The sequence below is a fragment of the Camelus bactrianus genome, chromosome 10 (assembly GCF_048773025.1).
Source record: "Camelus bactrianus isolate YW-2024 breed Bactrian camel chromosome 10, ASM4877302v1, whole genome shotgun sequence".
Classification (NCBI taxonomy): domain Eukaryota; kingdom Metazoa; phylum Chordata; class Mammalia; order Artiodactyla; family Camelidae; genus Camelus; species Camelus bactrianus.
In genome coordinates this window covers 8,021,627-8,047,261 of record NC_133548.1, presented here as the reverse complement: position 1 = coordinate 8,047,261, position 25,635 = coordinate 8,021,627, and the positions used below count along the sequence as shown (strand labels likewise).

The following is a 25,635-nucleotide window of genomic DNA, read 5'->3' as shown; positions in this document are numbered from 1 at the left end:
AGTATTGTGCAAGACTTAGGAAGCACAAAGGAAGGTTTGTGGGCATGAAGGAGGATCTAACCAGTAAGCAGTATTGACAAAGGACTTCTGTGTTTTAATTTTGGAGAACAGGCTAAGCCTGATTATATCCGCACCAAAAGCAAATAAAAATTTGAATAAGAACAACAGAACTAAAGCTCTGAATGTGACATTCTAAAGAAGCACATAGACCCTCATATAAAATGTGAAACAGAAATTGTAACCAAAGCTTTGGGCTTTTGCCCAGGGTTCTTCTCTAAACCCTGTGTGTTATATACTCAGGTTTTCTAATATTACTATGAATAATATTAGTGTGTGCTAATATTCCCAAGTGTTTAACACACTTAATTTAATTTTCCATAATCTGCTTTAAATACAATAGCTAAAGCCAAATAAGAAAGTTATCACAGGGGGAGGGGATAGCTCAGTGGTAGAATGCGTGCTTAGCATGCACAGGTCCTGGGTTCAATCCCCAGTGCCTCCATTAAATAAACAAAATAAATAAATAGACCCACTTACCTACCTCCTCCTCCCAAAATTAAAAGTAAACAATATTAAAAAAGAAAGAAAGAAAGAAAGAAAGAAAGTTATCACTACTTTCAGGTAATTCCTCATAAGATTATATTTCTATTTACCTGTAGACGCTTTTCCAAAAATGACATTCCTCCCTGTAGTCCATAGTTGTATTCATAAGGGAAACTCCAGTCTCGAACCAAAAACATCAGTGTCTATTTAGGAAAAGAGCAGACTGTATTATAATGCTGCATAAATGCATTTTCAAAATAACAGTTGAAATACTTCTTTGCATAATGCCAGTTTCTTCAAAGGGTGCAAGAAAAATGTGCTGAAGGATTTATCTACTCTGTAATGTCTTAGAAACTTTACAAACACTAGAAGGACGAGTATAAGCCATGTGTGAGGTCAATATACCCCATCTGATACTTTTTCCTCATGGATGAACAGGAAGGGATTGATGAGAAGAGACTGATGAGAAAATCTTAAACTCCGGGCTCTGCTCTAAAAGCAGGTATGAGGAATGTGGTGAAGGATGAGAAAACAATACAGCACTAGCTACTCATAAAACTCAACTTACTGTTAATGTTAGAAAAGAAAACTGAAATAAATAATAATACTTAAGATCCTCTAATATTACTTAGGTCACTGTGCATTCTCATTCTCATAAAACAATTAGTTAAAGCAGGGGTCAGCAAACTTTTTCTGTAAAGGGCCAGAGAGTAAATATTTTAGGCTGTTGTAGCAAGAAACAGCTGCGGACAATACAAATGACTGTAGCCATGTCCCAATAAAACTTTTCACTATGGACACTGACATTTAAATTTCAGATAATTTACACATGTCATCAATATTATTCCTCTTTTGATTTTTTTCAACCATTTAAAAATGTAAAAAAAATTACCTAACTCACAGGTCATATAAAAACAAGCAGCTGGCCAGATTTGGCCTGTGGATTATAGTTTGCTCATCTCCAAACTAAAACAAAGATATGACTTACATTTATAGTTAAGATATTACTTATATTTATAAGTTAACATTCTACCTGGAAGGGTTTTTGAAAAATTTCATCCATCGCCAGCCGACCATATTCTGTGAAGAGCTTTAAAAAAGAAGAGTTATGGTTTGTAAGGCAGTGTTACATAAAGTATTTCTACAGCTATTTTTTAGCAAAGAATTCATTCAACAGACTGAAGACTACTTATAAGAGACCCAAGTTCTACAGTTTCAAAAGCCCACAGGAGTCATGAACCTTAAAATAAACTTGGTTATTCCTCTCTCTCACATTCCTCATTCCAATTAGCAAACCCAAAATCCAACTACCCACAACTTCCATGTGGCTTGGAATATTGCACCAGCTTCCTCACTGGTCCCCCTGAATCAGCCCTTGCCTCCCCCCGCCCAGGCTATTCTCAATACAGCAGCCACAGTGGCTCTGCTATAAATAAGGTTACTTAGACCACATCACGTCTCTGCTCAAAACCCTCCAACCTCATTCAGTTTAAAAGCCTGATCCTGTGTTCTGCCTCCTCCTTCTGCCTGCAACGTTCTTCCCCCAAATATCTACACAATCAGCTCCCTCACTTCTTAGGGTCTTAACTCAAATGACTCCTCAATGAAGCCTTTCGTGGTCATCTCCCTAAAAAGATTACAGCTCTCCACATAATATTTCCTACCCCATGTCTCTTCCTAATTTTTCTCCTTCATCTGTCTCACTATCTAACATACTGTATCTTTACTTATCTTGATTAGAGTCTGTCTTCACTACTAGCATTTAAACACCATGAGGGCAGTAATGTTTGTTTTGTGCACTACTGGGCCTCCAGCAGCAAGAACAGTACATACTGAGCCCACGGTACACGTGCCATTCAAATGACTGAATGAATGAATTCTTTAACGTTAGGGTTACACATACATTTACCTCTGTTTCTTCAAGAAGCCTAACTAAAAAGTAGAGCAGAATGAACTTTAAAAGTTACAAACTCCCAGAATAAAGAGGATGGGAAATGATATGACAGCAGAAATGAGTTGTCAAAAACACTGGAAATAAAACAGACAAATGAGAACTGTCTCGGGTTTTGGCCCTACTGAGAAATATGCAAAAGGCAGGAGCCAACAAGAAATAAGCAGTCTCTTGGCAGAGTCCCTGAAGGGATCAGAAATTAGAAGCCACAGTCACCCTGAAGGAGGACTTGGGGGATCAGGGCTGGTAACAAAGAAAAGGGTTGAAAGTTTTGGAGAGAGAATCAACATTCTCGATCCTGCTCCCCCGGCTCCAATCCTCTTCCTGTCCCCACAGAAGATGGGAAGTGTACTATCTGGAGAGGATAAACCAAAAAGAATTTAGACTTTGAACCAAACTCAGCTGAGGATGGGAATAAGTCCCCTACCTTACTGGAATAGGTACTTTAGTCAAAGTCTACATGTGGAACAGTGAGACTCCCTAGCCTTCTCACCCTGCTGGAGCCACAGCAAGCTTCTACCCACCAGGCAAGAGTTTAAACAATTCTCTGGGGAAACTGACAGCCCAAGATAATAGTCTGCAAATACAGACACTTAGGGGCTGCAACAAAATAACTAAATAATCTTGCCCAATTATCTCACTGTAATCCAAACCAGTATACAAGGCCCAATCTCTTACCAAAAGCTCTGAGTCAGATTTTTAGCAGCTCACTCTTAAATACAGATAGCCAAGGACCACCAACCTTTGAGAAAAGCCTCTAGCAGGAAAGACAAAAACTCATGTCCTTCAATTCTAGAGCATCATCTCATATTATTTCCTTTTATAACTTCTTTCCCTACATTTTCTGGGCTCTTTCACTAAAATACCCATTAACATACTAAATCTCTCCTGAATTGATCCTCAACTGCTCCTATTTTTCTATGCCCTCCATTCTCCCTCTCCTCTCCTCCCCTTCCCTCTCTCCTCTTCCCTTCTCTCTCTGCTTCACTGCCAACTCTGCTACCAAATTCTACTCGCTGTCTTTTTATTCAACCTGTTAGGGAAATTTTTTCCAATTTATCTTCTAATTCTTCCTCTACTGAATTTTCCATTCTTGCTGTCATAGTTTCAATTTCCAGGAGCTCTTTTTTGTTTTCTGAACGTTGCTTTTTAACAGCATCTTGCTATTATTTCTTGGTTGCAATAGTTGCAACGTCTTATCTTTCTGAGGATATGAGTATACAAAGAATGAAGAAAAAGCCCACACTAAGGTATATTACCATGAAAATGCATGCCAAGAGTAAGATCTTAAAAGCTTCAGAGAGAAACAAAAAGGTCACATACAAAGGATCAGGAATCAGATAGTGTGGGACTTCAGCAGCGACACTGGGAGCTGGAAGGCAATGAAGCAATGCCTTCAAACCTAACAGAATTTTCCTATAATTCTAGGATAAAGTTAAAATCTTATCAGACTTACTAGACCTCAAAAAAGTTATCTCCTATGCAGCCTTTCTCAGGAAGCTATTGGAGAATACATAAAATTAAAGAGAGAATAAACAAATCAAAGAGTAAATGGGATCCAACTGAGAAAGGAATTGAAAAGAAATTGCCAGGCTGATTTCAAACTATATTACAAAGCTATACTAATCACAACAGTATGGTATTGGTATAAAACCAGACACATAGATCAATGGAACAGAACAGAAAGTCCAGAAATAGATACTAGCAAATGTTGGTCAATTAATTTACAACAAAGGAGACAAGAATATTCGATGGGGAAAGGACAGCCTCTTCAATAAATGGTGCTGGGAAAACTGGACAACCATATGCAACAGAATGAAACTGGATAACTATACTATACCATATACAAAAATTAACTCAAAATGGATCAAAGACTTAAAAGAAACCATCAACACAATGAAATGATAACCTACCGAACAGGAGAAAATATTTGCAAACCATATGTCAGATAAGTGGTTAATATCCAAAATATAAAAAGAGCTCATACAAATTAGGCAGAGGATATATATAAACAGACTCTTCCAAAGAAGACATACACATGGCCAACAGGTACATGAAAAGATGTTCAAAATCATTAAGTCATCAGGGAAACACAAATCAAACCCACAATGAGCTATCACTTCACACCCGCTAGAATGGCTATTATCAAACAGACAAGATTTGGCAAGAATGTGGAGAAAAGGGAGTCCTTCCTTGTCCACTCTTGGTGGGAATTTAAACTGGCACAGCCACATGAAGACAGAGGCAGAGACAAGTGCTACAGCTGCAAGCCGAGGAAAGCCAAGGACTGCCAGCAAACCACCAGGAGCTAGCAAGAGGCAAGAAAGGATTCTCCCTGCAGGCTTCAGAGAGACTGTAGCCCTGTCAAGCACTTGATTTCTGACTTCTAACTTCCACAACTGTGAGATGATACATTTCTACTGTTTTAAGCCACCCTTTGTGGTACACTCTTACAGCAGTACTAATGCATCACTTGTGCCTACTCATTTAGGTCCTCTCTCACTGACTGGACTACACATCCATAAAAAATCACGTCTGCCTCAAACACTGTTGTATCTATAGCACTTGGTGCACTGTCTCACACAAGCTAGGCATTTAAAAAAAAACTGTGAAAGAAAGGCACTTAGAAAGGAATAAATTTCAGGTGAAAAGGTGTCAAACTCAAGTTTTGATGGAAATGTTTCATGGCACTGGTATAGAACCACCAATTATGAAATACAAGTAATTGCTAATAATAACATTAAGAGTCAAAATTTAGGAATTATTTTTTGTTTTTTTAAAGGAATATAAATTAGAACTAAGTCAAAGTAACCTCTATAATAAATCACATCCTCATTCACTCATATTCTGATAATTTTTTAAATGTTTTTTTTTTAACTTTTTTTTGGTGGGGGGTAATTAGGTTTATTTACTTAGGTTTTAGTGGAGGTAATGGGGATTGAACCCAGGACCTCATGCATGCTAAGCAGGCACTGAGCTATACTCTCCCCTCTCCCATATGTTTCTTGAATGTCAGTGGGAGGAGTGGAATTAGAGAAGCACGCCAGGTTGCATTCAACTCTGGAATATCCAACAAAGAGGATTTTACAGGAAAAACATAAAAACTGCTGCTATGGAGAAGAGAAGACAATGACTAATAACAGTAGTAGTAATAGGTACAATAAATAATGGCTAGCAGTTATTAAACACATACTATTTTTCAGGCACATGATCCTATGCATTTTATAAATATTAAGCTTATTTAATTTCACCTGAATTATTACATTAGCTTCATAACCAGTCTCACTGAATGCACCCTTGTGCCTCTAAAAATCTATTCTGAACACAATAGCCAGGGTGATCCTTTTAAAATGTCAAATAGTACCACCCCTCTGATCAAAACATGGCCCTATCTCAACCAGAGGAAAAGCCCAAGTCCTTACAATGGCAGCGAACACTGGAAGCTGAACGTCTCTCTGACTTCAGCACGAGCCTCCTCCTGTCTCACCCCCCAATCCCACCCACTGGCTCCCTCACTGTTCCTGGATCCCACCAAGCACGCTCCACCTCAGGGTCTTTCTTCCTGCTGTTCCCTCCCCTGCACCACTTTCCCTCAGATGTACCTGCAGGATTTACCCACCTGAGCAGGTTCCCTGCTCAACTCAGTAAGGCCTTCCCTGACCACCCCAGCAACAGATACAGAGTGCAGGATACCATGAACTCAAAACTTTCCTCTACATTTCAGTCTTTTGCTAAAACTACTCAGTTGTGAAGTCTTAAAACTTTTAAATGATACATTTACATTTTTATGAGGAATAAATACCTGTAACTGTTGAAGATCATCTTCCTGAATGTTCTGGGACAAATTATAAATCTGGGAAACAAAAAATCAGGTTGATATACTCTACCTTACTTCAAACGAATCCCAAATAAGCCTAAAGCACTGAACAGAAGCTTTGTACAATTAAAGGTCTGCATGTAAGAATATGAAGTCTGTCTGGTGACCACAAATCTGATCTCTTTATCTATGAGTTTGTTTTTGAAGTAAAATTGACCTACAACACCATGTTAGTTCCTGGTGTACAACACAGTGACTTGTTATCTCTATACATTACAAAATGATCACCATGATACATCAAGTTATCATCTGTCACCATACAAAGATATTACATTATTATTAACTATATACCCAACACTGGACCTTTCATACTGATGATTCAATTATTTTGTAACTGGAAGTTTGTGCCTCTTAGTCTTCCTCACCTGTTTCTCACCCCCCCCCCCCAACTCCCCTCTGGCAACCACCTGCTTGCTCTCTGTATCTATGACTCTGTTTCTGTTTTGTTATATTTGTTCATTTGTTTTGTTTTCCATATTCCACATATAAATAACATCTACACTTCACTGTATTTTATACACCACTTGTTATTAAAATGGTCTACGTGGGTTTAAAAAAAAATACGGTCTGATCAAACAGTAATACTATCTGTCTTCTGGAAAACTATGCATATAAGGTTGAAATTACATAATTCTTCCTTTATAGTTTAAAATATAGTTTTCTTAAACTCTTACCAAATCTACATTTCCTATATAATGTTACTGAATTAATTTCAATGTCCATTTTTCAGACTTTTCTTGGAGTATTTTGTATATATTTATGACCAAAGTGGAAAAATAAAAGTTTAGGCTCCTTCTTGAGCTTCTAAGAGCTTAACTTACATTTGCAGCCTAAAAAGAACATTTACATGTCACCATAGGAATTCTGATAACAGAACAATAACTGAAACTAGATGTATTCTCTTTATTTTTCTACAAACTTTTTTCCTAGTCAAGTGGTTTTTACCTGAACAGAACTAGTCATGGTGCTTAGAGCAAAGATGGTAGCACAATCTTTCACTGTGGACTGGCTGTCAAACGCCCCCTGGGTATCCATCAGAACAACTGCAACCTACAAAAAAAAAGAAAGAAAATACAAACAAAACATGTTAAAGTGAAAAGGGTAAAACACAAGGGGAAATTTAGAAGTGCAGATAACATTTAAATGAGGCTTAAGCACCTGCTTATAGGGTCTATCAGAAAAGAATTACAGGTGACCCTTGAACAACAGGTTTGAACTGTACAGGTCCACTCACAGATTTTTTTTTTTAAATAAATGTAAGTATTTAGGCACCTTGTTTTTTGACCAGAGAATTTTGCTGTAGAAGATTATCTGCTCTGACCTGGTGAGATGATATATAACAGGTGTACAGAGCAATATGAAAGGAGGGGAAAACTGCTCTAACAATCAAAACAGCTGCAAGTTGAAGCCAGCTGGCTCACTTTCCAAACCAGTCATCTGGATGTTTTTTGTTGTTGAAAAAAAAATTTTAAATACTAACTGACTTGGTTTAAACTTAGGCTTAATCCAAAAAAATGAAACATATGGCCTGGGATATTTTTGGCATTCAACTGCAAGGCTGTATTCTTCTCTCAAATCTCTAGGGTTTTCTGGTTGTTTGATAAAAGAAAATGAACATTTTATTTCAATCATTATGAAAGAAAGAGCATACCAGAGATGCCAAATGAAAGCAAGAGAATCTAGGCTATCCCTGCACTCGACGTAACTAGGCTTCATGAAGCCTCAGGCTTTCTGAAAAGAACCTAATTGACTCATTCCCACCTTAGAAGTGAGATTTATACAAAATGTTAAATAAGATATACGACCTTATTATCCTTATACAACTTGCTATAATTTTCAGTCATGTAATTAAAAAAACAAAACTTTTCAAACCCATGCATAACTGGTTCCAAAAGAGAACAGGGTTTAATTAATATGTTCAGAAAAATTAGTAAATTCATCAGCAAGTGCCTGGTTCTTTACCAATACCTATATTATTTGCAAAAGCCAGAAGAGAATTTTTCCATGAAGCTCTATTGAGTCCAAGAAGAGAAATGCCCTAATCAAAAACACTTTTAAGTAAGATTTATGGTAACAAATACAAACGAAAAAATTTTATTACTTAGAAAAGGTAAAGAATAATTTTATTCTTAGAAATAAGATTATCACTTTATATTATCAGGTTTCATTAATCACATTATATACCTATGAGTTTATTCTCATATACCCAACCCACTACTGTAGTCAAATAGATATGGTATAAACTCAAGCAAAAGAAAGTACTATGCAGAAAAAAAGATCAATTCAAGTTTCTAGCCTGAATACACTAACATCTAATGACACACATAGAAGGCAATTTTATCCTACCCACACTTTAGCTGTTTTGTGAAGAGGATACTGTCAAACTAAATGACCAATAAAGCTTAGCCATGGCCAGGGCAAATGAAGTTCCACATGCCAAAAAATGGTGTTGGATCTCTACCTCACATCATATACAAAAACTAACTGAAATGGATCAAATACCTAAATATTAGAGCAAAACCCACAAAACTCACAGGAGAAAACACAGATGTAAATCTTTGTTGCCCCAAAGCAGTAGTTTCTTAGATATGACACTTAAAGCACAAACAAAAAAGGCAAATTGAAACTCATCATAATTAAAAACTTTGGTATATCAAAGAATACTCTGAAGAAAGCAAAAAGACAACCCACAAAATGGAAGAAAATAATTGCAAATCACATATCTGATGAGGGTCTAGTATCCAGAACATATAAAGAACTCCACAATAATAAGACAAATAATGCAACTAAAAACTGGATTTGAATTTGATTTAAACAGACATTTCTCCTAACAAAATATACAAACGGCTACATGACAAGATTCTTAACAACATTAGTCATTAAGGAAATGCAAATGCAAATCAAAACCACAATGAGAGATACCACTTCACACATACTATAATCAAAAAGACGAACGATATCAAGTGTGGCAAGGATGTAGCAAGACTGAAGCCTCCCGCATGGCTGGTAAGAATGTAGGGTGCTTCGGGGAACAGGTTGGCTGTTTCTGAAAGGTTAGATACAGTATTGCCAAGTGACCCCAAAACTCCACTCCTAGGTGTATGCCCAAGAGAACTGAAAACACATGCTTACTCTAAAACCTAGTAGCAAAAAACAATAATAATAATCCAGTTTTTAAAATGGGTTATGGACTTGAATAAACATTTTTTCAAAGAAGATATGCAAATGGCCAACAGGTATATGAAAAGGTACACAATATTACTCATCATGAGAAAAATACAAATCAAAACCACAATTAGATACTATCTCATACCTATTAAAGCTATCAGCAAAAAAAAAAAAGAGATATTAAGCATTGGATGTAGAGATGTAGAGAAACTGGAACGCTTGGACATTATTGATGGGAATACAAAATGGTTCAGCCACTATGGAAAGTAATATGGAGATTCCCCCAAAAAACTAAAACTGAAGCTATCTTATGATCCAGCAATCTAACTACTGGGTACACACCCAAAAGAATTCAAATCAGAATCTTGAAGAGATTTCTGCACTCCCATGTACACTGCAGCATTATTAACAGTAGTCAAAATATAGAAACAACCTAAATGTCCTTTGATGAATGTGGCATAATCATACAATAGAATATTACTCCACCATGGAAAGGAGTCAAGTACTAACACATGTCATGGATGGCCTCTGAGGGCACTGGGCTGGGTTGGGGAGGCCACACAAAAGATCCATACCTTACATGACTCCATTTGTATGAAATGGCAAACGTGGAGACGGAAAGCAGATCACCAGTGACCAGGGGCTGGGGGGAGAGGGTAGTAGGGGGTGACCGTTAACAGGTACTGGGTTTCTTTTTGGGGTGATGAAAATGTTCTGGAATTAGATGGCAATGCTTGCACAGCCTTGTGGGTGTACTAAAAACTGCTGGCTAACATACTTTTAAAGGATGAATTTTATGGTATGTGAATTATACCTCAGTGAAAAAGAGAAAATCATTGCATCTGCTAACTAGAAAAATGAGTCTAAATAGAGAAAACAAGGAGAAATACAAAAGAGAAGCTCTTTGAGGAATAGGAGTCATATGTATACCTAAAGTGCTGCTTATCGGGGGGAAATGGTGTTCTCTTAACATGTAGTGGAACAGCAAAATGCCACAACCACCTGCAAGAACAATTTGGTAACAGCTGAAAAAAGGGGAAATGGGCATTCTCAGACCCAGCAATTCCACCTCAGGGTGGCTTTTTAGTGTTTTTAACTGGAACCCACAGTAAGAAATATATTTTACACTATGACCAAATATACACACATGTAAAGCTAAAACTAAATCTGTACATATACTCAAGACACTGGACATCAGGTAACAGAAGATAATGATCCTCGAGAGAAAGGAAACGGATGAGGTGAGCCCTTCAGTTGGCTCAGCTAACTGGCTAAGCCACAGGAGAAGGAACCCAGGCAGATCCAACAGATTCCCTGAGTTGAGAAAATACAGAATTCTAGAATCTTGCCTCAGTAGTAAGAAATAAATAGCTCTAGATTAAACACAGCTCTTGTCCCATTTAATAAACCTTAAAATTTAAAAGAAAGACCAAAAAGGATCCAATAGCTTCCAAATTTCTTAACTGCATCCCTTAACAAGCTCAGCATTTTGTAGGAATACAAAAAAACCCCAACACCCAACAAGGTAAAATTCACACATCTGATATCAATCAAAAATCTTTAGGCATTCAAAGCATCAGAAAAATAAGACCCAAATAAGGAGAAAATTCAATTAAAACTAACCCAGAACTGACACAGATGTTAAAATTAACAGAAAATTATGCTAAAACAGTATTCTATATACCTATATTTCATATATTCAAAAAGTTAAGAAGTGACATAAAAGACCTAAAATGAACTTCTAAAGATGAAAATCACAATATCTGAAATGAAAAACACACTAGATGGGACTAACAGCAGATTATAAAGATTGGTGAACTAGAAGACCTAGTAATAGTAACTGTCCAAAAGGAAACACAGAGAGAAATAAAAACTTTAAAACAGAGCATCATGAGCTATGGGACAACTTCAGGCAGCCTGACATACATGTAATAGTGTCCCTACAGGGAATAAGGGACAAAAAAATTTGAAGAAATAATGGCCCCCAGAATGTCTGAATTCTATAAAAATTATAAACCTGCAGATTCGAAAAGCTCAACAAATCCAAACACAAGAAACATTAAGAGGACTATACAAAGAGACATCACAATTAAATCGCTTTAAACAAACGATAAAGGGAAAAAAATCTTAAAAGCAACCAGACAGAAAAAAGACACGTTCGACACACAAGAACAAAGATAACAGCAGATTTCTCAGCAGAAACCGTGTCAGCTAAAAGGCAGGGGAGCGACATCTCCGAGGCACTGAAAAACAAAGCTGTCAGCCTAGAATCCTACACCCAGCATAAATATTTTCAAAACAAAGACAAAATACTTTTCAGACATATGAAAGCCAGAATTCAGCAGCAGGAGAGCAGCACTACAAGAAATATTAAAGAAAGTCCTTCAGGCAGAAGGAAAAACAGAGACAAAAAATAGAAACAGGGACACAAAAAGTGAAGGGTAGTTATTGGTAACTATATGGGTGAATATACAGCTTTTTTCTTATTATTTATCTTTAAAAGATAACTGACCATTTAAACAAAAATAAAAACATGTTCTTAAAGTAAAATCAGTGACAAAAGCACAAAAGCTGGGAGGGGAGAAACGAAAAGTCAATTCTATCTCAGTAAAACTGCTCAAAAAGTAAAGGTTGTACAAAATAGTATCTAAAACTTCTTCATGAAAAAGTTTCTAATATTACATTTGTTTTCCTTTTGGAGTTTCTGTTTGTTTGTTTGTTTCTAATATTATATTTCAATAACTCTTTATTCTCCTACATTTTCTTTAAAAAATTGTGTGATAATCTCCCCATTTTGCTACACATCTTTTGAGTATGTGTATCCACGCATTAAAACAGAAATTAGTGGGTTTTCCAATATACCTCTCTCCTGAAACCTCACTTTAAAAAAAAAGAGAAATAAAATGTTAAAAGAAAAATAAAATATTAAATAAATTAATAAGGAAATTTATAAGGAAAAAGAATAGAAGTTATAAAAACAGTGATCAAGAGTCATGCATCAACTCTCCAGCTCCCAAAATATTGACTGACTTAGCATCTAGGAAAAGGCTGAAACTGAACAACCTGAATGGGGGATTTGAAACCTTAAGCCCTGGAAAGACTCAGAAATGATAGGTACAAACAGCTGTGAAGGCATGCTTTAGGGCAGGGCTAAAAATCAGAAACAGTGGGTTTGACATGATTAGTTTATGATCACTTAAAATATCTGATTTTAATATTTAGCATGCAGAATTTTGTGTATTTAGTAGTTTTTGAATATGTAATGAAACCATTTCATTAAAAACAAAAAAAAATTTTTTAATTAAAAAAAAAAGAAACAGTGGGTTAAAGTCTTTTAAGAAACAGTCGTACCCCCTAGGTCCCCTCTTCCACACATGACCTGCCCCTGCTGACCCTTACAAAGAAATCTGAGGAGAAGCACTGCAACGGTAGCTTACTGGCTCCATGAGATGGGGTGAGGCACCCTGATAGAAGGGGAGGTAAGGGGAGTGAATGCTCACCTTCTGAACTGGGAGACCCCCCCACCCAGAGCCCCTTCTCTGCTCAGCTCCCAGATAATGGCAGCCAAGTCTGTGCAGCCCACACAGGAGTGGAGTGTAAAGAACAGAAGGAACATCTAAAACAGCTGAGAGCATTCGCCTCTGGGACATGAAAATGAGCAGAGGGAAGACTAGGGCATCTGATGGCTATTTTTCATCAGAAGCCTTATATTACTATTTGACCTGCATGCATTATTTTTAAACCTGCACTTATATCATTTTGATAAAAATTATTTTTTAATTGGATTATCCGACTACACATTAAAGTTCTCATTTTGTTGTGTTTGTTAGTTTCTAAGTCTTTTTCTTCCTTACCTTCTTCCCACCTGGCTTCTCCACAGTGAAAACTTCACTCCAGATCTGAATCCCAGTGGTTTCTGGGTCAGAGCCCCCTCTCCAAGAAAATCCCATCAGCGGTTCTTCTGGGTCACCCAACCAATTTGAATGGCCACCTTCCTTCTACAGAAGAAATAAGAAATTTCCACTGAATCTTAAATTTTGAGTAACTTTACACATCAAGGATAATTCATGAGCTTATTTTGCTCTTTTGGACATAAAAGTCTCGCTTTCTAATTTGAAATGAAACAATTCTACCTTACCTGGGAATATAAGTATCGTAGCATAAAGTCCAGAAAGAAGGACTTGCCCTTTCGGAAGGCACCAGCCACTGACACAACCACCACATCGAGGTCTCGGATGTGGTCCTGTAAGAGGACGCTGGCCAAGGCTTTCTCTTCTAGCTCAAAGGAATGTTGGTCTTTCTGAACCAAAACAACCTGCACTGGACCAGGCTTTCCACTCTCCATAGCATCACCTATGTTGTGGCAGAGAAAAAAATTAGTTTCAAATATTTTTTAATATGTATGTTTTAACATGGGAAGAGTAAAAACTTCTTAAACAGGGCACAAAAGCACTAACTATAAAAGAAAAAAAATGACAAATCAGACTTCATTAAAATTAAGAATTTTTGTTCATTAAAAGACATCATTAAGGGAGTAAAAATGCAAGTCACAGGCTAGGAGAAAATACTCATAACACCTAAATCCAAAAGACTCGAATCTAGAATCATTATAGAAATCCACAAGAAAAAGACAATTACTCTAATTTTAAAAACAGTAATGGGCAAAATATTGTAAATGGGCACTTCATTAAAAAAGGTTATCCAAATGGTCAACAATCATATGAAAAGATGCTTCCATATCATTACTTATAAAAACGCAAATTCAAACCATAATGATACCACTGCTTGCCCATCAGAATGGCTAAAATTTAAAATACTGACAAAAACTGTAGTAGCGATTGGAGTACAACTGGAATTCTTGTACCTTCTGATGGGATTATAACCACTTTGAAAAACTGTTTACAGTATCTACTAAAAACTACAGATAACCATGATCATACCTTAGAGAAATAAATGTGTATGTCCACCAAAAGGCATATATACAAGAATGCTCACATTAACTTTATTCAAAATGGTCTAAAACTGGAAATAAACCATCCACCAACAGTAGAAAGGGTTCCTGGCAATGCTAAGCCTTTTACACACAATTTTATATAATCCTCGGAACAACCCCATGAAGTAAATAATAATGCTCCATTTTAAAAATAAAGAAACCTAGGCTTACAAAAGTTAACATCTTGCCCAACAGGTCTGGAGAAAAGCTTGAAAAGACCTTTAGGTGGCTATGTTTTACAGATCGCTCTTAATAACCTAGTTAGAGTCTTAGCGGCAACTAATTCTTTAGCTCAAAATTAAGCACTAACTAGTAGTTTCCCTACTAGAGTTTAAAGTCCAAAGATACTGATTCTTAGAAATTCAGAGCCACTTAGTAGCTATATGGATTTATGGAAAGTTTACAAAAAACCAGCCGTGGGGTCTATGAAATGAGGCAAAGCACTATTTCCCTAAGTGTGAGTATGTACCACTGGTACTAAAGTAGGTATTTTTTAGGAAGTTAAAATGAAATTTGTTTTATGTTAATAATGATATATTTTAATGTATATTAGGAAGCAAAACCATGTCTTAATGGACTATTGCTTAGAAAGAAGTTAAGTTAAGAAAAGAATCAATTTAAAGTAACCTGAAGGACAAATACTAAGTAGGGCACAGGACAGGGAGGCAGTTATGACCAAAATCACATATATGGTCCCAGAAACACTGTGGTCCGGGAAGCACTGAAGGCTGCATGATCACAGCGAAGTCGACAAAACAGATCGACTGCCAGACTCCACTCTTTAAGCTATGGGAATTGCTGCTCACTTTTTATACTTAGAGTATCAGACAGCAACAAAAGGGTTCTTGCCCCCTTTTTAATTTTTTGCAGACTAGTGGAAAACGTTTATAAATATAGATTAAATGTCATGCTATCATTGTAATAAATGTATAGTAATACTTTGCTTTCCCATTATTGTCTGGATAAAAAAGAAACATTTTTTTTTAAAATAATCTCTTAGGGTTCTTCTTATTGCCATAACAGCAGGTGAATCCAGGACCTGAAGACCTTCAATCTTTCATATGAAAGAACAAATGAGAACAATTTATTGAGACCTTACGGATAAGCCACAGGGTTCAGTACTGAGAAGTAATCAAAGCAGTACCGAAGTCCCTGAAATGGCTGGTTGCTCTTCCAATATTCATTTTTCTCCTCCTGCTATGGTAGTAGATTTTTCAGCTGGGCATATAACTGTTCAAAAGAAACACACTTCCAACCCAACCTTATACGCAGGGTATCACTAGGTGACTAAGCTCTGACTGGAAATGATACAGCAACTTCCAGATCAGGCATTTCCCCACTTTCTGCTGGCTTGATGCAAAAGTTAGAGCAAGTTCCCCTAGACCACGCACATGAGGGGCAACACCCCAGGAATACTGGAGGTAGGGCTGAGGACTTTGTGTAGCAGAACTGCCACGCTGGTTCACTTTCATGTGAAAGAAAAATGTCTACCTTGTTTAAATCACTTAATTGGAGGCTCTATGAGAAACAGTTAAACTTAGCAACCAATACAAGAGTTTCCCAGGACTTCACAACTAAGCTCATGACACTGGCTCTTTCAGTTTCATCTATTTCACTATGAAAGCTTACTGAGCAACATGAATGTACTGGCACATAGCAGGCAGACAATTAACAACTGTAAAAAGAATGAATGATATGCTCTGTAATACAGTTGAAGGCTACCACCCTAGGGATGCAGGTGGTATTGTCAGGGCAACAGGCATGGAAGATAAGGTTACCTGGGCTACAAATAAGACAGAATATTCTAAGGACAAAAATGTCTGCAGTTGGACACAATGAATTGCACTTCAAGAGAAGCTGAAGATCACTGAGGACAGTTAAAAAAAAAAGTGATAAAGCCTTCACTCATCTCTTCCTCTTTCTGCCTATAGCACAGTGAAAAGGAAGAGAACCAGGCTATGTTTAGTTGGGGGAACTGGGGTGATTCTGCATTCCTCCTCAACTATATACTGGGCATATCGGATTTTAAAAGACCTTTTTCCTTTGGTTTGGATCCACTTAAGCGAAAAATCATTCTGAACTGTACATATGAACTGTAAGTCAGCTTAAATAGAGCTGCTCACTTTTCACATCTTCATCTCTTACTTCCTAATAGGACTATATTACTGATTGTCCAAGTAAAAACTTTATTTCTTTTCACTCCTTTCTAGATATCATGTAAATGTCCTTTGCTGATTTGATTTTCCTCATGTCTCAGACTCCCCAGTCCCTTAGATTCCTTAATCAAAACCTTAGGGCCCTCTCCTTTGGCCATGGCACTTTCCAACCTTTCTTGTCTGTTAGATTGATCATGCAAGTCATCATCCCCAAGTGTTGCACTGACGATGTCACCTCATCCCTTAGGGCGGACCGCCTTCATTACAGTACATACACGTATCCTGACAGTATCCTGATAGCAATCGTATAAAAAGCTAGCGGAAACATTTTATGGATTGACGGCTCAAAGCTCGTCTCCATCCTGTAAGTCAAAGCCTATCATTATTCTCCCTACTGCCTTCGTTCCTCTAATTCTTTATTCTCCTCATTCTCCCAGGTAGATTTATTCTCATTGGTCTTCCTCCCGGAAAAGAGGATTCAGGTCCTGTCCTGTCTTGATTCCAAAATTTCAGATGTACAGCATATTCGACCATTTGTTCCCACTGCCTGAAATGCTGCTTCTGCCTGACTTCAGGCAAAACACGTGCTCATCCTTCAACACTTACCTTCACTTCCCTCTCAGAGCCTACCACTTTACATGGTACACTGAAAAGCAATCAAGACAGGGCAGGGCTTGATTCCTTACTTTCTCCCCTATAGAATGTAAGCTCCATGAAATCAGACATTTTTGTCTCTTTTGTTAATGCTATAACCCCCAAGATGCAGAACGGTGCCCACACGTAGTAGACATCCAATAAATATTTATGGAATAAATGAACAAACTCCATCACTTAGTCCCAATGTGATTGCAGATAAATTTCTAATCATTTGTGGCTCCATTTATTGATAAATCTAATACCCAGCTCAAAGCGCAGTGTCTGACATAGAACAGGGACTCCACAGTAAACCCACTTTCCTATTTCCACTAAAACCTTGTACATACTATTATTTCACTCATTAAAATAGTATGTTGTAATTATGATTTATCACCCAGATTGGGTACTCCTGGGAGATAGAGAAACTGTTAGAATCAGCCCCAGTATCTACCATAGAAGAATAATAACTTCCTAGTATTGTGAACACTAAACCCAACAGTACATGCAAAGAACCTCAAAAAAAAGTCAACTTCTTCCCTTCTTCCTCCCAGTCTCTTTCATTGTCAAACTCCTTGAAGGTATGTTTTCATCCACTAATCCCCCTCTTCCCTTCTTATCACCTTCCATTCTGACCTTCCTCCCAATCTCTCTGTTGCAACTGTTCTCAAGTTCATCAGTGACCTCCTGCCAAAACCAACAGGACTTTCTTCATTCCCATTCAAGCTTACACCTGTGACAAAACACCACCCACTTCTAAAACTTCTTAAAACATTTGGACTCAGCCAAAGTGCACACTCCTAGTTCTCTCCCAGCCTCTCTATCACCCCTTTCACTGGTCCTCCTTTTCAGCTTCCTGTGATGCACACTAGCATCTGCTTCAGCCCGGTGCAGTTCTCATCCACTCCCTGGATGAGCTCTTTATTCTAATAATTTCCCTACACCTTCCAGTTTGGTGATGCAACTTCATTAATTTCTAACCTGCATTTAGGTCCAAATGTATAGCTGCCTAAGGGACAGTTCACTTGGATATTCTACCCAACAGCTCACTCTCAGAGGTGTATTATGTAGAAATATATGGGTAGAAGAGTCAGGAAACAAGTTCCTACTCCAGTTCTACCACCAACAACCTGTGTGATTCTGGGCATGTCTAGTCTTCAGTCTCAACAGTAAAATGAGTTAAGATTTAACCTCTAGCAGCCCTTTCAGTACTAACAATTCTGTAAGTCTACATTTAGTGTCATCAAAATGAATCCTCTCAGTTACTCCACTTCTCTGAAATCTCCACCTTTCAGCCTCCACATTTTCCCTGACTCCCATGTGCAACATGCCACCAAACCCTTTCATTTCTTCCTTCCATGACTTAAGCTCCTGTTTTGGCAAAGGTTATTATGCTCATGAGGCAATATGTTCAGGATAAAGGGCTTCCCCTAACAATCAGAAAAGATCAGACTTCTTGGCCCAGTTTTGTTTTTTGGTTTTGGTTTTTGTTTGTTTGTTTGTTTTGAGATACTGAGGATTGACCTCAGGACCTGGTGCATGCTAAGCACACACTCTACCCCTGAGCTACACCCCTACCCCTTAGGCCTGGTTTTGTACTAACTATAACAGCATGAGTAAATCATTTTACCTCTCTGTGTCTCAGTTTCTTCTACAAAATCAGGCAGTTAGGTAAAGCTATTTTCTAACTCTAAAATTCAATGTCTCTTGAACAACTGAAAATATCCTGAGCATCTAATAAACTGGCCAACCTTGCTAGGTAACCTATTCATGCCTTGGTTTAATTTATATTGTATAGGCCTGGCTAAAGAACAGATCAAAATTTACGATGATAAAAACACCAAAGCAACTTGCCCAGTAAGGACCACACAAAGACTTGAGGGTTTGTTGGGGGTTTTATTGTTGTTGTTGTTGTTGTTGTTGTTTTTGCAGGGGAGAGGGTTCTCCCATTTGCAGTGAAATTACTCCCACTTATTAGGAATCTTATACTCTGGAGATCTTACAGTGAGGGATGGTACTAGAAAAACTTCTAAGTCGGGGCTAAGTATAGCTCAGCAGTAGTATACATGCTTAGCATGCACAAGGTCCTGGGTTCAATCCCTGGTACCTCCATTTAAAATATATATATATTAAGGGGGTGGGGGCTATAGCTCAGTGGTAGACTGCATGCTTGGCATGCACAACTTCCTGGGTTCAATCCCCAGTATCAGTTAAGGGGAAAAAAAAACTTAAGTGGCAATCCTATATGCCTTCTCCCTTGAGTGAAGCAATCATTTTCCAAGGTCTAGATACGCATTCTGAGACAACAGTAATGCTCATTTATGTAAACAGCTAATGTTCATTTATATGAAGAGTTTATGCTATATATACTATGTTCATTTATATAAATAACAGATGTGACATTTTAGTACACATACAAAGATAAGGCCTTACCATAGTCATATCTATCATCCGTATACATTTAAATGAACTTAAAACCTGTTTAAAAAGAAAAGGTGAGTGGTAGAAATATCACATCATACTGCCAATTCTGATTGTTGCTGTAAATAGCTCATAGTAATACTGTATTAGCCATCACTTTAAAGTACGTAGAAACAATGAAAAATTTGGATAATTAAAAAGCACTCCAATAGTTTATGCAGAACTACAACCTTTTTTCTAATTTTAAAATACTAACTTATCCTTTACTTTTGATACAACACACAATAATCCAGGCTAACCAACAGGTTTAAGGATGTCTACTCAAATAATCACTGTATAATTGGACTCAATGGACTAGCTCTGGACTAAAATGACAAAGACAACCCAAATAGAATGAAGTTGAAAGACTAACACGTGAAATTAATTATCAGAGGGAAAAAATTTGTAGAGATCTGTGCAAATTACAGCACTGATTCTTCCTAAAATTATTTCTGAATTTTTAAAGGACTGAAGAAAAAAAAAAAGCAGCTGTACAGGTTAAACAAATGTAGATGGGAAAAAAAATGAGACTACTGAATCATAACTGACCTATCCGGTCTTACGGAAAACATAAATCTTAAGCAGTAAGTTCTATCAGAAAAAGCATCACGGGGGGTGGAGTTTAAATGCCCCTCAAATATTGGAGAAGACCATCTAAACAATGATAAATCCAATGCAACTAGTTAATTGAAAGCAATTACAACTGCCATTTCAGATGATTCATACAGAACCTAGTCAATCAATTCAATAGTTTAGACCGGGGTTTCTCAACATCGGCACCACTGATATTTTGATTTGGATAACTCTTTGTTGTGGGGAGCTATCCCATTCATTGCTGGATATTTAGCAGCATCTCTGGCCCCTACCCACGAGATACAACAGTGCTCCTCTCTGGTTATGAGACCCAAAAATGTCTCCAGACATTGCTAGTGTCCCACCAGGCAAAAATCACCCTGGGTTAATAACCACTGGGGTACAGCCTGCCTCAGTGCTCATCCTTACTGTCCAGAGAGTTCTGAAAAAGCAAATCATAACTACAGTTACAGAAATACTTCACTGAGTAGAGTGCATGACTCAGGATTAAGTTATGACCTGAGTTTTCCACTCTCCTTTTGAAATACCATGTTCTCTAAAGGGCAAAAGCAACACACCCAAAAACAGAAGCATACAATCTTCATGTCTGGTTCTCACTGGCAGTCTTTAAATTTCCTAATTCACAGACAAAGCCAGCGAAAACACATTATCTTAAGTGACCGTAAGTACACAAAAGCCCTGAGCCAACTCTAGACCTGCTGGGTGTGCCTCCTTTTTGGTGACGGTGGGGGAGTGCTCTTAAAGACTATTTTGTCTCAAGGCAGTCAGTATGCTGGTAGATACACATACTTAACGTGTTTTAGTGAAAATACTATTTAAATCCAACTAAACAGAATTTTAGTACAGGAAATTTGCCTCTAATTAATTAAAGGGTTCAAGAGGAAGCTTTTTCTCAATTTATCTGTTGTAGAAAATCTTTGTACTTTAGTAGCAAAGAATGCTGAAAACCACATTTTCTTTATCAACTAAGAATTTTATAGTGTTTCATGGATTTATAAAGATCAATTATGACTAAACAGTATTAATGATTCAGAAATGCAATGACCAAGCTGAATCTAAAAAAGATACCAGGCTATACTACAGGAAAGAAATCTTTTTAATAGAATGAATTCAATATGCATCTTAGTTGACTTTTCCCTACAAACAAGAACACCACTAACAATCAATCTGGGTACCTGGAGGTTTTAATTACCTGTATTCCAGTTGAATAAGACTTTCTTAATTGACTATATTTAATTTGGATTCCTCATCATTTCAAGGCACAAAAAGAGTTAATCTACTTATTCGCCTACTACAACGGTAAAGCCTATTTTCTACTTTGTAATATACTCTAGCTGTGAAATATATCTAAAATATTCTAACAAGCTATTTTGACTGCCTTTTATTGGTTTGAACCTTCATACCAATAAAAGGCACTTTTTAGATATTTGCTTAAAGTGCATCAACTTCCCAGTACAAAGATATTGCTATTACAAATTATACTTCTTATCAAGTAATAAATCAATTCAAGTTAAACAACCACTATAAGGAAATTTAATTATATATTAGTATAGAAATTACTTGGGTTTGAGGGTTTAACTGTTACCTGGCCCCTCAACTAATTAAATCAGAACATGTAGGTCCCAAGCATTGGCAGGTTTTAAAAACCCCAGGTTATTCTAACATGCATGTGGGCTGAGAACCACAGCTCTACAATAACTAGAAAATTTTTCTGCTTTTAAATAAAAATCCCCCTCCGATTTTTTTTTTTAGAGAATATGCTCCTAGAACCTCAAAGATAAGTCAGGAAAATGTTTTTTAAAATTCAGACTAGCTTTAAACTGTACAGTTGTGTTATTTGAACAATTTCTCAATATGAAACACAAGGCCATAGAAACTTTAACAGGCATGCCTCATCATTATCGGTAAATTTTAAACCAGTTCTCAAACAAGTTCACACAACCTAGGGTTCCCTAAAGTACTTCATAGAAACCTTCCAAGAATATGTGACCAAACTGAGTAATGACTACCACTGGGGAACTGAGGAGGTAGAAAGGAATTTATATTTCTTCTTAAAATTCTCCATTATTTCATTTTAACTCATTAGCATGAGTATATCCTTTATTCTATGACTTAGGAATCATAAAAATGAAAGTGCATGTGTTACACCATAGAAAACCAATTTTTAAAAAGCCTATTCTAAACAAGTCCTATTTAGTGAGAACTAAGACAATATGCTAGTACACATCGTCACATTTATCCTCTATTATCACTTTTCTTAATTTTATGATTACTCCAATGAGACAAACAATAGCTAATAAAACAATCCGCTCTACTAGTGTAATGCTTCATTACGGCGAGATCCTTTTCAGCCAAGCGTTTCCTTCACAGGTGTTAAAGTAGCAACGGGGATTTCTGTACTATGAGCTCGTTTTTGTGGGCACTGAAAAAAAAAGCACTAATTTGAAATTCAGTACATTGCAATGTTAAATACTTGCCACGGTTTAAAACTACGTTAAGCTTTGCCTCTCCAAAAGCAAGCCATAATGTAAAATCACGTTTTTGATCCATTAGTTCTTTTCTCCCTTTCCCAAAACATTCCACCCAACTTCGTATTCAAATTCGAGAACTGGGATTTATTAAAAGGGTCTTCAAACGATGTTCTGGTTTTTTTTTTTTTTCCCTTTGGCCTTCAGATTTCGCAAGTGAAACTTCTGGCAATTTCAAGACCACACACATCAAACAAGAATAAAGCGAGGTAAAATGACAGATGAAATCGTATCCATGATGGGGACGATTTGTTTTTAGTACTTTTACTCTTTTTTTTTTTTTTTTTTTTTTTTGTCTTCAGGAAAGCAAAAGAACAGAACAATGTACCGTACCAAACGTACTAAAAGAACTTTCTAAAAATCAATTTAGGCCACATTCTTTTATCTTCTTTACGGAGATAAAGTGTGGGTTGAAAATCCACTCGCCTGATACTTCTTGTCAGTGACTCAAGGTCGTTAGGATAAAAATAAAGCTTCTAACTCAGAGGCTTCGCAGCCCTCCAGCGCTTTTAAAGAGGCTGAAAGCATCTACCGTCCCCTCTGGGCCCGTTAACACGACCAGAGCCACTGGACCCAAGTTTCCCAGCCCGCGAGCGTGCAAGGAGCCCAGGAAGGGAGGGGGCAGCACCCCGAGAGCCTGGCTCTGCCCAGGGCCGGGCCGGCGGGGCCCGCACCTCTGAACGCCGCCCCGGGAGAACGCCGCCCGGGGACCATCGGCCCTCGGGGCTGCCCCAGGATTGGAGGGGAGGTGCCAGATTGGCACCGGCAACCCCGAGGAGCACTAACGGCATCCCCCGGGGACAGGGCCCGACCCCCGGGGACGGAGGAAGGCGCCGCCCGCGCCCAACCGTCCGGGCCCCGCAAGCAGCCCTCCGCCTGGAATTTGGGGACTAAGGGACCCCAGCGAGGGACCGCAGTCCCAAACCCGGGACCAGGAAGGGCGGTGGGGAGGGCGTGCAGTCTCCTCGGAGATATAGCAGGGACGGCAGCGGGAGTGGCCACGGGGCGGGCTCGGGGAAAGTTGGGCGCCTCACCTGCTCCTCCCGATGCAGCCGCTACCGCTCGCTGAGGGGAAAACATGGAGCCTCCGCCTCCAGCAGAAGGAGCTGGGGCGCAGAGAGGGGCGGGCTGGGGCGGGAACAAACGGGGCCCTGGAGGCGGGAAACGGGCGGGGCCTGGGCTCTAGAAGAAACTAAGGAGAATGAGGGCCGCGCAAAGCCGCGAGGGACAGAGCACAGAGTGGGCTAGGGAGGATCCACCAGCAGCCCGGGATGCAGCTGGGGCCGTGCGGACTGGGGCGGGAAAGAGCACGCGGCGGAACCCCGCCACCGCCCGACGCGTGTGCGCGTGCGCGGGAGCCCCACGAGCCGCCAGCTACCTGGGGCTGCGCAACCGGCGCAACGGTCCGCTGGGAATTGTAGTCCCACGCTCTCTGGGTACCCTCCCGCGGTCCCCATTCTGCACACTCATCGCGGGCCGGGAGGAAGTGGAAGAGAAAGGCGGGGCTTGACACGGCTCTTCGACGACTCAACTACAACTCCCAGCAGGCCGTACGGGGAGGGGATGGCCGGCCCGAGCGCGGACCGGCCTGTGATCCCAGCCCCGCCCCTAGCCTTGTGGCCAGGCCCCGAGCTGAGGCTTTGGTATTACCTGCCTCGAACCCAACCCGCTGTGTTTGAGGCGGTTTCGGTGTTTAACCCTAGCCGGGGCCATAGGTAGGCGACACTCTGCCCGAAGGTCCGAAGGAGGCCCCAAACCTGGATGACGTGAGCATAACTATTTTTTAAAATGATTTTGACTTCACAAGGAGAGGAGGACGTGACATTGTCACCATCGTCAGCTTCACCTCATATTCCCGTCCTTGCCCACACCTGATGGTGCACTAACGCCACTCTAATAGCTAACGTAAGAACTTCCAGTGAAACTCCTTACACTGCCTTTGTCCAGTCTAAGCCATGGTCATCTTTTGTAAACCTCAGGTTTACAGAAACGTGTTTAGAAGCTGCTTTGGCAACCACACTCCTACTTAAATTGTATAGTAGATCAATATAAAACAGGGTTCTCCGAGAATGCTTTTATTCACATTACACATGTGATTGGGAAAATGACAGTTGTCACAATTGAAGAATGTTGTTATTTTATATTTGTTGGGGTAGGGGCAGTTTTCTTTGGGGTAAGTAGCAGGCAGGTGGAGCTTATGAAAGGCTAAATTATCTGTCCCACCACCACCTCTTCGCATCACTATTGCCTTATTCATTCGACAAATTGTTCCACTTTCTTTCTTCTGCCTCAGTCTTTAACTATTATAACCTACCCAGAACCTCCTTCCAGCTACCTCTAGCCCTGCCAACCCCTTGAGCTGTTTTTTTACTTACGGAATGATTAGACCAGAGGTGAAGAGGTAAAGATAATTCAACCTAATCTTACCTAGACAAGTCTTCTTTTGATTTCTTTTCTCCTTTTCCTTCTTATTCTCTGCAGACTCTCAAGATTATTTGAATACCCTCCTCCGGGCTCTAGATCTGAGTCTAGATTAGATCTAAACCTACTCTGGTCATCAAGAAACTAGAAGTAAACATGAGGACAGAGGTTACCGAGGTTTCACAGTGGGTGTGCAGAAAGCAGGACCTATAAATGTGACACAAGTCCAAGGCATTATGTAACATGCTCAGAAAGAGAGAGGTGCCAGAGACCCATGACAAACTTGCAACCCACGGTGTAAGAATTTAAAA

At 38.8% G+C, this 25,635-nt stretch overlaps 1 protein-coding gene across 1 annotated transcript in view; it reads right to left on the bottom strand.

Annotated features, from left to right (window-relative positions):
• The window catches only part of ATL3 (atlastin GTPase 3), a 44,115-nt gene extending 19,872 nt beyond the window's left edge, over nt 1–24,243 (bottom strand). The window contains exons 1-7 of the mRNA XM_074371849.1: nt 23,938–24,243; nt 13,678–13,892; nt 13,394–13,537; nt 7,317–7,421; nt 6,297–6,347; nt 1,577–1,633; nt 654–746 (exon numbers count right to left, since the gene is read on the bottom strand). Of these exons, the coding sequence (XP_074227950.1) occupies nt 654–746; nt 1,577–1,633; nt 6,297–6,347; nt 7,317–7,421; nt 13,394–13,537; nt 13,678–13,892; nt 23,938–23,983 (711 nt within the window). The 5' untranslated portion in view covers nt 23,984–24,243. The remainder of the gene's footprint in view (nt 1–653; nt 747–1,576; nt 1,634–6,296; nt 6,348–7,316; nt 7,422–13,393; nt 13,538–13,677; nt 13,893–23,937) is intronic.
• Between the last annotated feature and the right edge of the window lie 1,392 nt (nt 24,244–25,635).